This window comes from Lemur catta, chromosome 12, assembly GCF_020740605.2.
Source record: "Lemur catta isolate mLemCat1 chromosome 12, mLemCat1.pri, whole genome shotgun sequence".
In the NCBI taxonomy this organism is placed as follows: domain Eukaryota; kingdom Metazoa; phylum Chordata; class Mammalia; order Primates; family Lemuridae; genus Lemur; species Lemur catta.
In genome coordinates, this window is record NC_059139.1 from 21,980,646 (window position 1) to 21,992,984 (window position 12,339).

Sequence of the window (12,339 nt, forward strand, 5' to 3'; positions counted from 1 at the left end):
AGACTGTCATTATTCTATTTAGTTCTGCAAGAGGATAGTTGGAAAGTCCCCAGAATAGAGGAAAAGTCACTTCCTGATCTACACTCTTAATGGGAGAGGCAGAACAAAACAAAATCTCTCTCTCTCTCTCTTTCACACACAATTTATTAAAACATATGCAATGAAATCTTAATCAACTAGTCCCTCAATAAAATGTGTTATAGTCATCAAAGATATCAATTTAGGTTGGTATCAGGGGTTTCTTTTTAAAAAGCAATATCTAAAAACAATTCTATTGTGGGATTGGAAATTGATCCCAACTTCCAAACACTTCACTTCTCCTGCCTTGTAATGATCATTGACCTTCCAAGTAATGATCCTGAAACCCTGCAATTCCCAAATCATTTATAGACTATCATGTCCCATTGATCAGTCTACATTTACCAACAGACAGTAGTGGCCTGCCATAATGCTTCACCGTCAGATGTGTTTGCAGTTTCAACCACCTATAAATATAGTATGCAATCCACAAGTAATCCAAGAAGCCTCAGAGTAGAAAAAATATAAATATCACATGGGGAAGAGGTCAGTAACTATAAAGGGCACATGGAGAGCTTCAGAGTGTTTCTTGATTAGTATGAAGGTAAAATGTTTCATTTGTGAAAATTTAGCGAGCTATACAGTTATGATATGTGTAGTTTTTTTACACATGTATACTTCAATGGAAAGTAAAATATAGATATAATCAATCAATAGAGCATGTGTGTGTACTATTCCTGATACTTTTGTCTTTAGAGTGGGATATGGCTACCCTCTTGTTTAGATACTTTTGATTTAGTTCTCCTCTTGTCATAGGACATAGATTGCATAGCTTAGAAATAAACGCATAGACATTAGGAAGATAAATACTAATCAATTTTAGGTCTTAATAATTCAGGGGCATTTTGATTAGTGTCCCTAAAAGTACAGTTCAGTAATTGAGGCTCTTAGTGGTGACTACATATCCACAAGACCAATGAATTATGTTACAAATAATGTTACTAAAGCTGGCAAACATTTAGAAATCTTCCAGCAAGATTAATAAAAGATTTACTGTTTAAAGGTGAATTTTATAGTGAAATTAAGCTATACCAACAATGCTGGAAAACAGGCATCATGTTACTGCCTTAAAAGGAGGTTCTTTTGGTTAAGGAATATTGAATGAGGAATTCCATTTAAACACGTCACCACATTCCCAAGTCATTCCATATGATCAAAATTTTACTATAATGTGAAATCACCTACAAGGTGGATTTTGACTGTAAACAGACATTACATACAGATTTCATACAAATACAGAAATAGATGGTGTGATCAGAGCCACATAGGCTAAAATAATAGAGTGTTAGAGCCAGAAGAAACATTAGAAATTATTTGACTCCATCTGCACACTTTACAGTGGAGGAAAATTTAGGCATAGAGAGGTTAAACTGACTTCCTAAAAATACACAGATAGTTGTGTTGTGGCTGGTTTGCAACTAGAACTAAAATATTCCTGTTTGATGATTTGTCCTCTTCACTTCACCTGGTTATTAAGAGCAGAGGTCTGGAGTCAGACCAATTTGGGTTCAAATATTAGCTCTTGGATGTGCCAGTTGGGTGTGACCCTGGGCTCCAGTGACAGATCCTACCCTGTGAGAAAATATTGCCTGAGCATTAATTCGGAGCTACAGACGCTAAGGTGTTACATAGGAAGTATACTGAGGGCAACTCCGTAAAACAACACTGAGTCAGGAGAAGAACTTTAAGGCTCATGAACCTCTCTCTGTGGGAAGGAGACTGAGAGGAGGGGAGACCTTCCCAAAGTTTGCAGCCATCTCAGCCTCTGGGCCTGACTGCCCAATGGAATTGTGCTGTGCATCTTTCTGCCTGCAGAAGTGCATTCAGCCGGGGACCTGCAGGGATGTTTGGTGTGGCATTTGGATGTTACCGCTTCTTTCAACAGCCAATCTAAACATGTTGTACGTGGTTTGTACTTCCAAGCGTTGCTGAGTTCTAATGCTGTTTGCACCAGAGTGTTGATATGTGCTATCTAATGGAAATATAATAGGACTCGCCTTAAAAAGCTGTTATGGGAATGAAAAGAGATAACGTTTAAAAGTGTGTAGTAAGATGCTTGACATACTTTAGACACTTAACAAATGTCGCATGCAACTATTGTTATTCAACTACAACATAACAGCGGATTTGGCATTGATGATGTTCAAGAACCTTGACCACTGTTTGACTCCGACAAGTTTCTTTTTGTAAAGTATATTACTTTAAAATGATGGCTTTGATGAAAGCACTAGACAACAGGGAAAAAAGCTGATGAAGACTTATTACCTAGAAATTGCATCTAGTTGGGACTCTCGGACTTGTTTTATAAAAGATAAATATATAGTTGAGTCTTACTTTTTTCAAGCCTGGTCTTTGGGCTGGAAGACATAAGATCAAGCTTCCACTCTATCACTTAATAAAAGGTGTCAATGAGCAAAGTATCAGAACATACTGAGCCTCTGTTTCCTCTTCTTTAAAATGAGGTTGATCGTAATGCCTAGTCATTGGGTGGTTGTGGAGCTCCAGTGAGAATGTGTACATGAAGGGGCAAAACCTTTGTCAAGATGAACACTAAGGGGTGGAAGTCTTAAGGATATTGTGTTTACCTCTCTTTCCAGTTTTCATCTGGCTGCTGCAAAAGGACAGGTGGAATGCCTGAGGGTCATGGTTACACATGGTGTGGATGTGACGGCCCAAGATACTACCGGTATGTGGTTTTTAATCTCTTAAGTTAGCAGGTCAGCACGAGAGTAGGTATCACAAAGGTGCATAAATTCATTGTGGAAAATTGAGAGTCTACAGATAAGCCAAAGAAGAAAATAGAATCACCTCCGATGACTCGGCTGTGACATGGTTTCATCATTTGTTTGTGCCTTTATGTTTTCATCTTGTATGTGGTTACTCAACAGAGACTGTATGCTTCTTATATCCCATTTTTATATGATTTTCTAAGATTATGTGTATGGAGCAAGCAATATTCCCTGCTTTTTGTTTTATGAATCGTAGTGTGAGGTGATGAATGGGGTGAGTTATCCAGGAGCTAATTTCATCAACTAGCTGAGAGGGGCTAGTTTTGTGGGCAAAAGCCGTGATCTCCATCTGGACCAGCTGCCCGTCATTCTCTCCCCTTAGCATTGCCGGAAGGTGAGGCCTTGGGTGTGTAGTACAACATCAGTAATTATGTCATTGTAGGTAGCCTTGGAAGCTTACGTGAGATGGTCAGTGTGGGTGCCACAGCAGTGCCAGGCACACACAAGTGCTCACTGCATTTTTCTACCATATTACCATGATTATTGCTTCTTCAGCCAGATCACCTTTGTTTTCTTTTACACACTGGGCTTTTGAAGGTTTCACATCTTTTTAAAAAAAAAAATAAAAAAGGTCTGACAATCACCATGTCACCTGCTCTCATTTTACAAATCAGAAAAAGAAAATCCAAAGACTTGCAGAAGATCATGACAGGTTTTTGGATTTTGGGGTTTTCCCCTATCCCTTAATTGCTGGTTTGCCAACTAGCACCGCAGGCAGCTCGCAAGCGGATGGGAAAGTCAGCTCCTAAGCTCAGTGGGCCATCTCAGAACTGGACTCATCTTATTTGTCTGACACCTTTCATTGCTTGTTTGCTCTTCTTCATTGATGTACAAATTGGCAGTTCTTTAGAAAACAATTCTCCTGGGCAAACAGTAAAATTGACTCCTAGACTTTTTTTTTTTGGATGCCTGGAATATGCAATGGAATTAAGTAGAAGCATTACTAGATGATTGAAAAAGACCAAATAATCTTTTTTGTTATCATGAAACTATTTAATAGTAAGAATGGTTGTTATAAATAAATCTTTTACAATCTTATTAATATTTTATCTGTCCTGGAAATATAACAAAGTGAATGGACTTGTGCTTCAGTGATAAAAACTTGATGTGAACATGAAGGTTTGTAAGAATAATGTTGTTTAAATATAGTTAAAATTGTAAATAAGGACCAAATAAATTTATGCTTTTATTGTTTAAATATATTCTGCATTTTAAAACTCTAATTAAAAAAACTTTTAAACTTTCTTATCTAGTTGAGTATCATTTAATTACCTTTATTTTTAAATGTTTCTCTATTATTATCTGAAATTATGATTTCTCAGACTTTGGCCTTTTAGTATTTGTTAGCCTTATCTTCATATCCATGACTTCACTGATTTTAAAATTTTTCACATGTACTTGACAAGTATTTTCTATTATATTAGTTAATTATTCCCTGTTTTCTCCAGCAGTCTTAAGAATTAACTAAATGGTCACAGTTTGAGTTAGTTTTAGGGGAAGGCGTCCTGTGGCTGGGGCAGCTGGGCCATCCTGCCTTCAGCAATTGGATTCTTAGACTACATGAGATAGTCCAAGACTCTTGATTTATAAGTACCACTGGTATTTTATTTGCAGGCAAAGTTCTCCTGGAATGCACTTGAATTAGGGTTGCCCTTGTTATTTGTCTATAGGGAAATTGCTTCCTGATATTCCAGACAGATCCATAACTGTATGAGAGCCAGACTTATGCATTGTCTCCTTATAGGAGGATTCTGTCACTAATATAATATATTCTCTCCAGAAAATTTTGCATTTGGAAAGAGAATTTTGTTTTAATGTTAGCAATGAGAGACATCTTACTTCACTGTAATAGTGTCCAGGGAATGATGTGTCATTCAGTTTTTGAGGCTATTTTAAGTGAAAAATACTTTTGTACTACTGCTTAGGAAAACATATCACACGGCCAGGGAATAAAAGAACTTTTATTCTTTTATACTTTTGTAGAAACCCAGCATCCACTTCCAGATACGACTAGAACACTTGAAGTGAAATGGAAGCCTGTTACTTATGACAAGTTTAAATCTCCCTACTTTCTTGTCTTTGGAGGACTGTGCCTTTTTCGTATGGGTGCTATTTATGCAGAAAAGCTTTTGTCCACAGCATAGACAAAAGTTAATGCATTGCATACGCGACATAAACAGTCTCCAACTTACAATCAAGATGTGTTCCAAAAATTCATTTGTAAGGCATTTGTTTAAAACTTAGAATGTGTTTGTCCTTAGAAACAGTGGTATAAATGATGGGGGGGGCAGCGTAGCCCACCAGCCTATTTGATGCATAATGTGCCTAACCTCATATAATTTCACTTTGTATATACCTCAGAAAGAGGGATCTCATACAAAGGAAAAGGAAGAGAAGATCTTTGTCTTTCTGCATCCAAGGGTCTTTCCCCTCTGATTTTTAAATCTTTCTTACCCTCCTGTTTTCGGGAAAGCAGGGAGGGAGGGATTCCAGTCTCTCAGTATCCCACCCTCACTAAACAACTCATGCTCACACCTACCCTTAAAATCTCCCAGTACAGCTGATCTCAGGATAGAAGGAATCTGATCTTTTGACCTTACACATGCTTTTGTGCCACTCACTGTGGTCCTGTGCCCCTCTGATTTTTAAATATGGTGTTTCCTAGCCATATGAATCTCTAATTAGTGGATTTCTGGTAAGTGTTACAGAGTGAATACTAATTCAGAAAGGAGAGTGGTATTTTGGGACTGGGCCACCATACAAAAGAAATCGTTCCTCTAAGTTGGTGGTTCTCAGCTAGAGTCAATATTGTCCCCTAGGGGACATTTGGCAATGTCTGGAGACATTTTTGATTGTCTGCACAGGACGGCCACCCACAGCAGTTGTCCAGGTTAAAAGGTCAATAGTGCTGACCAGAGAAACACGGGTGAAGCATGGGTGTTATATTACAGGTGTTATTCTGGGGATATCTTGGCCAAATAGTTTGGGAAATGCAGGATTTAAAAGCTTACTAGGTGTTTTGAGTTGGCTGGCAGGTGTAACTTTGGTTCTCTCTCCTCAAACCCCCCAATTCACACATTTGCAATTAGCATACCCTCTACTTCAAATCGACAGAAATGTATTGAGAGCCTACTGTGCACCAGCAGTGTTGAAGGCACTAGGGATGCAGCGGGGAATAAGCCAGGAATGTCACTTTTCACAGTTTATATTCTAGTGGGGGTAAAAAAAACAACTATGTGTGTCTGTCTGTATAGAGAGAGGGGTGAAAGGGAGTGATAGAAGGTGTTAAGTGCTATGAAGAATAAAGAAATAAAGCAAAGAGTAGAGATAAAAAGGGTTGGGAAGGAATTGGAATTTTACACAAGGAGGGAAGGAAAGGCATCGTTCAGAAGAGGCCATTGCGAGGGAAGTGAAAGCAAGTGTGTGGTTGTCCAAGGAAAGGAGACTCCAGGCCTAGTGTGGAGCAATTGCAAACGCCCTAAGGTGGGAGCCTCTTAGGCTGCCCCTTAGCCCCTCTTCCACAGAAACTCTGTAGGCCCATTCGGCAGTAGGGTGAGTTGGGTAGAGCATTAGGATTTCTTAGTTATCTGACCACAGAGCCATCAGAGAGCCTCGTGTGGGAGTCAGGAAGGGAACTTAATGAAATGCTACTTTAACAGTGTATTGTTTGACAACTCTTTCCCTTCCTCTCTATATGAACTTGGAAAATCTGAAAACTCCAGGTAACTTCCATTCAGGGCTTCCATTTAGAGGAGAGGGAAATGAGAAGTTGAAAGTAGGTATTTAAGTGTGTAGGTCTTTGATGTGTTCTCTGCTGGCTTGTGGGCCACCTTTGGGTCCCTCAGCCTGTGGCACTCGTAGCCTGGCATGACTGCTGTGGGGGGACAGGACATTTGGCATACACATGGACAGCCAAAAGCAGAACTTCTAAGCTGCGTGTCATGAGTCCACTGCATGCTTCTGGCCCAGGGCTCGCACCCCAAGAGAACAGCGCTTGGAGGCTGTCAATATCATCTGGTGGGTGGGATGCTCCGTGTTGTCCCCACCTTCGTCCCACTGAAGAATGTGAGGCCTTACTCTCAAGAGTAACAATTCCATCTTTGTTGGAGAAAATTTATTTCCTCCTAGTTGTCTTCAGTGCAGAGATAAGAAAGTGATTTAAAAAGTATGGCCTTTATATCCAGTTTTTTTAATCCATTTAGGACACAGCGCTCTACACCTTGCAGCTAAGAACAGCCACCATGAGTGCATCAGGAAGCTCCTTCAGGTAAAGCGATGACAACTTAAAATTATAAATGTGTCAATCTTACAATGTAAAAGAAACCTTTGTGGAAGAACAAACACGCTTCCCCATATTCCTTTACATACGGTTCCAGAACATGTTTCCCCAAAAATTTCATTAGTGAAACAACAGCCAAGGAGAAGATTGTTTCCATAGCAGCTCCGCTGGTAGAGAGAGGATCCTAACCAAAATTTGCAGCATCTTTCTGGGATCTAGCCCTTTTCTCCCCTTCATTTGGCTTCCCTTTGTCTTTTCTGAAGGACTTACACCCTCCAAATAGTTTTTAAAAAATCTTTTTCCAAGCTGTTGGAGATCTTTAGGACACAGGGTCTCCAATATCCTAGTATTCTGTCTTTCAATCATTAGTAGAATGCAGTTCTTCTTGAGAAGCAGAATTTCAACCATTATTTCCTTGTATGTAACTTGAGCTTTTAGTTCTTAGTTTTTGTTTAAGTTCTTGGTTTTATTCTTCTTTATAATTTTAAACCAACTCCCCAGTTCGATAACCTTGCCAGGAAGTTTATAATGATCCCTTAAAATGACAACTTCCATAAATCTTTAAAGATGAATATTTAATGAACACCCAATAGCAGGCCATACAGTAACATCCAGCTGTTGCCAGTCAAAATGCAAGCTGGCTGTTTTCAGAAACAGCATAGGACAATAAAAGACGTGTTTGGAGTACTATCTGTTCTGTTGAGTGGTTGTCTCGGCCTTCACAAGCACTGTTTGGGAACCAGCATCTTGCTTTAATTTGGCTTTGAAATTCTAATGCAAAAATGTGTCACATTTTTCAACTTGTCCTGCTCTGTTGATCACATAGCTTCTTGTCTTGCATTACATGATGTAAGCTACTGCCAATTCCAGGAATGCATAACCTGTGGTCTTTGAAGCAAAATTCAAGAAAGATTGATCAGTGTCTGTGATGTTGCATCATAAGGCTTCCCCTGAAGACAATTAAAATAGAACTTTTCTTACCTGCCTTCTGGGCGACTAGGCATTCTAGATAACCGAAAATCATTGACTTGCCCAAGTGTCCTGCCTCCATGCCCTTGGCCCTACCTCAATGTTTTTTAAAAACTTATTTGCATTTTAAATCTCCATTCCAGTCCTGGCTTGGCTATCCAGACTTTGCATCTGGCTCTGATTTTAAGGAAGAATTAACCTGACAAGCTGGAAATCCTTGTGGGCAAGGACCAGATATTCTAGCCTCTAATGTAATTTTATATCTGGTTATGCAAATGGATTGGTTTTTCTCTGAAATCTTTGAAGGCTTTAAACAGTTCCTTGTGGTGTTCTAAAATTAGGCCAAAGCATGGTGAGTCGTAACTGGGATCTCTCTTCTTACCACTAAAGGGCAGATATTTCACTCTAAGGCAGCCTGTTTTTACCTCCTCTAAGTTCCAAACTGTCCAAATTGCTCTTCTTTGTGGACAGTTGTTAAATCTCGGCCTTGGATGTCCTCCTGATGGGTCACTTTCCCAGGGTCCTGCATCTCTCTGCTCCTAGTCAGTTCTTCACCTCCTGTCTCAGCAGCCCGGGCTCTGTGTGATGTGACCACTTTACCTCCTGCTACCCCTCACTCCTGTGCTCTCTGCATTTACTGATCTCTCTGGGTTCCCCAGGCCTTCGCTGTTACTCTCTGCCTGCTGGGGATATTTCCCCTCTCCAGTGGCTACACATTTAAAGTTCTTTAAATTGCGAGGCAGTAAGCACAAATACAGCCTTGTGAGATTCTTCAAATTCAAACAAACTCTCTCCTTCCCCTGATCACTGGTTACTTCTCCCACCCTTTCTAACACTAAGTGTTCCCCGTGCACTGTGCATTATGTCAAGCATTGAATATATTCTGATGAACAAAGCAGCCCCTATCCTGGTGAAGCTCACAGTCTGGCAAACCAGTACACAAATATATATTACAAATTGCACAGCACAAAGAAGGAAATGAACAGGCTACTGTGAGAAGAGTGAGAGGTGGAAGTTCAGGGAAGGCCTCATGGGGGAGGTGATATTTAAGCTGAGAGCCCCAGTGATGCAAAGAGCCAAGGGGAAAGCATTCCAAGCAAAGAGAACAGCAAGTGCAAAGGGCCTGGGGCAGGAAAAGTGCTGATCAGGGAGGAAGGAAAGCCAGTGCTTGGGCTTGGGGCAAGGCAAGAGAGGAAGAAAAATGGCACAGCATGCAGGGCCTTGCGTGTCATGATAGGCAGACTGCAGTTAATCCTAAGTACAGCACAGAAGTATGAAGGGCTTTTTAAGTGGATAATGCCATTCACAGTTTTAAAAGATCATTTGAGTTGTGTAGAGAATTGCTTAAAAAGAAAAATATTACAACTGGGGAGACCAAGAGGCTACCTTAGCTGTCTAGGTGAAAAGATGGTGGCTTATGCTAGGGTGCTGGTGACAAGAAAAAGAAGAGGGTAGCTCAGAGGTATGCTCTGGAGAAAGAATTGACAGGACATGGTGGTAGATTAGATGTGGGAGGAAGAGGAGAAGTTATCAAAGATGATTCCCTGGTTTGTCTCATTGATTAGATTGATAGACAGTAGAGTCCAGAGGAGCAAGCTAGGCGTTAGAGAGGGGAAGCCAGCAGTTTGGGCTGTGCTACCTCTGAGGTGCTTACAAGATGTTAGAGCCAAGGTGTGGGGCAGGCAGTGGGTTAACAAGCCGCTTAGCGCTCAGAGTTTACATTTGTATGGATAAGAATGCAGGTGAGTTTGAATCCCAGCTCTGCCATTTACTGGGACTTGGGCAAATTACTAACTTCTTTTTTTTTTCTTCTTTTTTTCAGCATATTATGGGGGTACAAATGTTTAGGTTGCTTACATTGCCCTCGTCCCACCCAAGTCAGAGCTTCAAGCGTGTCCATCCCCCGGACAGTGCACACGGCTCTAACAACCCTAGTTATATACCATTATTAGCATTTCAGAGGAGGAAATGGAGTTCTCTGTGGCTCTGTTTCCTCGTCTGAAATGCTAATAATGGTATCTGACTAGGGTTGTTAGAGCCTTAAAGCAATTCTTTGAACAGGACTGGCACGTGATAGCTAATACTTACCTAATGCATATAATTATTGTTATTGTTAAGATTGACATCTGGGAGTCACTCCCTTCTAGACTTCTAGATGGTATTTCACGCTGTGAGTGTGAACGAGCTTACCAAGGCAGAAAGCTTAGAGCAAGAGCACTGAGGAACCCTGAGGTTTGCTGTTTGGCTAGAGGAGGAGGGAGGGGTGGCCAGGGCAGCAGAAGGAAAACCAGAATGGATGGGCCAGGCAGGGCTCTGGGAGCTGAGAGGAAGAATGCTTGGAGGAGAGGGAGTAGGTTACATCTGAGAGGTTGGTAAGGGGAAGACCAAAGTGTTCATGGTCATTGGAAACATGAAGTTGGCCTTGACTGGGGCCAGTCCGGGAAGTCTTGAGGGCAGAAACCAAACTGCAGTGGGCTCAGGACTGAATGGAGACGAGGAAGCATGGACTCTGTGTAGGTGAATCTTAAGGGAAAGCTGGTTTTGTGAAGGGGGACAGAGAATTAGGACAGGAGATGGGGGAGGCAGGCTCAAGATGAGAGATCCTGGAGCACGTTTGCTGACTGGCGGGGATGATGGAGTGATGCTGTAAGGGGGAGGAATGGATAGGCAGAGTGGCAAAGTGGGGACAGTGTGCCTGTCCCAGAAGAGAAGAGTCTCCCTTCCCGTGAGAGACTGTGAATCCTGGAGCACAGCACTTGGGGCTGATTTATGTTTATAGCCTTCCTAATGAGTGGCATTATACCTTGCAGGAAAAGGATGAACCAAATAGAATTTGTGCCGGATATTTTATTATGTGTATTTATCTTTGTCTTATAGTCTAAATGCCCAGCCGAAAGTATTGACAGCTCTGGGAAAACAGCTTTACATTATGCAGGTAACTCTCATTCTCTTGTCTTCTGCCATAAGAAACTCTAACGTTTCATTTTCCTTATTCAGGTCATGAACATTACTGTACTAATCTAATCCTGGTGCTGTTTTCTGTCATCATTCCTGGATATTCCCATTTTACTCAGTTTGTAAAACATGTAGAGTTTACCAAGGAATACACCCAGAATTCATCAATTGTCTGCCACCCAACCAGTAAATATTACCATGGTTAATATATTTTAACTGATTTAAGGTTTCTTTTTGAACTAAAAGATATTCGTAAGTGCTTATGGATTTCAGGTAATGCATGATACAGACTTTTTGATTTGGGGATCATTATGAACATCAGTCAGTTTTATTTATCAGCATTGTTTAGCATTGTCACACAGCTTCAAGTGACAAACGTTGATGCTGAAATCTGGGTGATGAGATTTACAGATTTCTTTTATTGCTAGTTGTGGAAAAGCTAAGTCCTGTGAAGAGCTGAACCAAATGTTTGCATAAAGGCAGCTGGCAGTGACTGGCTTTAGGTCTGCATAACTCTGAAAGTAGAAGTTACGTAAAGCATGGCATATTTGACCTTCCTAACACCATTTCTCTTCACTGCAACTGGAGTAAACATATGCAGACTGTGTAGAACATGAACTTGTCCTTCCTGGAAGCTTTTGATGCCCGGTTGTAGGCTAGCTTTGTGATTGGCTGTGACATTTGTGTCTTCCTTCCCCCAGCGGCACAGGGCTGCCTTCAAGCTGTGCAGGTTCTCTGTGAGCACAAGAGCCCCATAAACTTCAAGGATTTGGTAAGTACCACGTGGTTGCTAGAGGTAGACGTGGACAATGGTTTCTAGAGCACAGTGGGCTGCCTCTAGAGTCACTGAGACTTTAGATATCTGAGTATTTGGCAAAATTCAGTTGCTTTTCAACCTAGATCCTCTTCTACAAAATGAATTTATATATTGATATTATCCTTCCTTGCTCCCTAAGGCATTAATAAAACTTTTTGCAGCATGTACTTCCTAAATATGTGTATTTGTTTCTAAGGATATACCTGTGTTCTACCATCAACCTAAATATGAATAAAGCTTAATTTCTTGATTCTTAAAAGTAAAAAATAAGTCTACGTAGAAATTCTAGTATTTTCTTTCTGTACCCCATGTATTACTTCCATGGATACCTTGTGGTTAGAATTTCCCAACTTCGAAGACCACTGCTGCTGGCCTATTTTAACCTCGCTGGGCTATTTTGAGAATAAAAATTTGCTATAAAGTGGCCTATCACATACAGTTACAGGGTTAGG

General features: G+C 40.7%; 1 protein-coding gene across 6 annotated transcripts in view; it reads left to right on the forward strand.

Annotated features, from left to right (window-relative positions):
* RAI14 (retinoic acid induced 14) overlaps positions 1 to 12,339 on the forward strand; it is a 125,399-nt gene that overhangs the window by 95,970 nt on the left and 17,090 nt on the right. For all 6 annotated transcript variants that reach the window (XM_045565814.1, XM_045565816.1, XM_045565813.1 and 3 more), the window contains 4 exons: positions 2,676 to 2,764; positions 7,070 to 7,134; positions 10,993 to 11,050; positions 11,772 to 11,842. In XM_045565814.1, the coding sequence (XP_045421770.1) occupies positions 2,676 to 2,764; positions 7,070 to 7,134; positions 10,993 to 11,050; positions 11,772 to 11,842 (283 nt within the window). The remainder of the gene's footprint in view (positions 1 to 2,675; positions 2,765 to 7,069; positions 7,135 to 10,992; positions 11,051 to 11,771; positions 11,843 to 12,339) is intronic.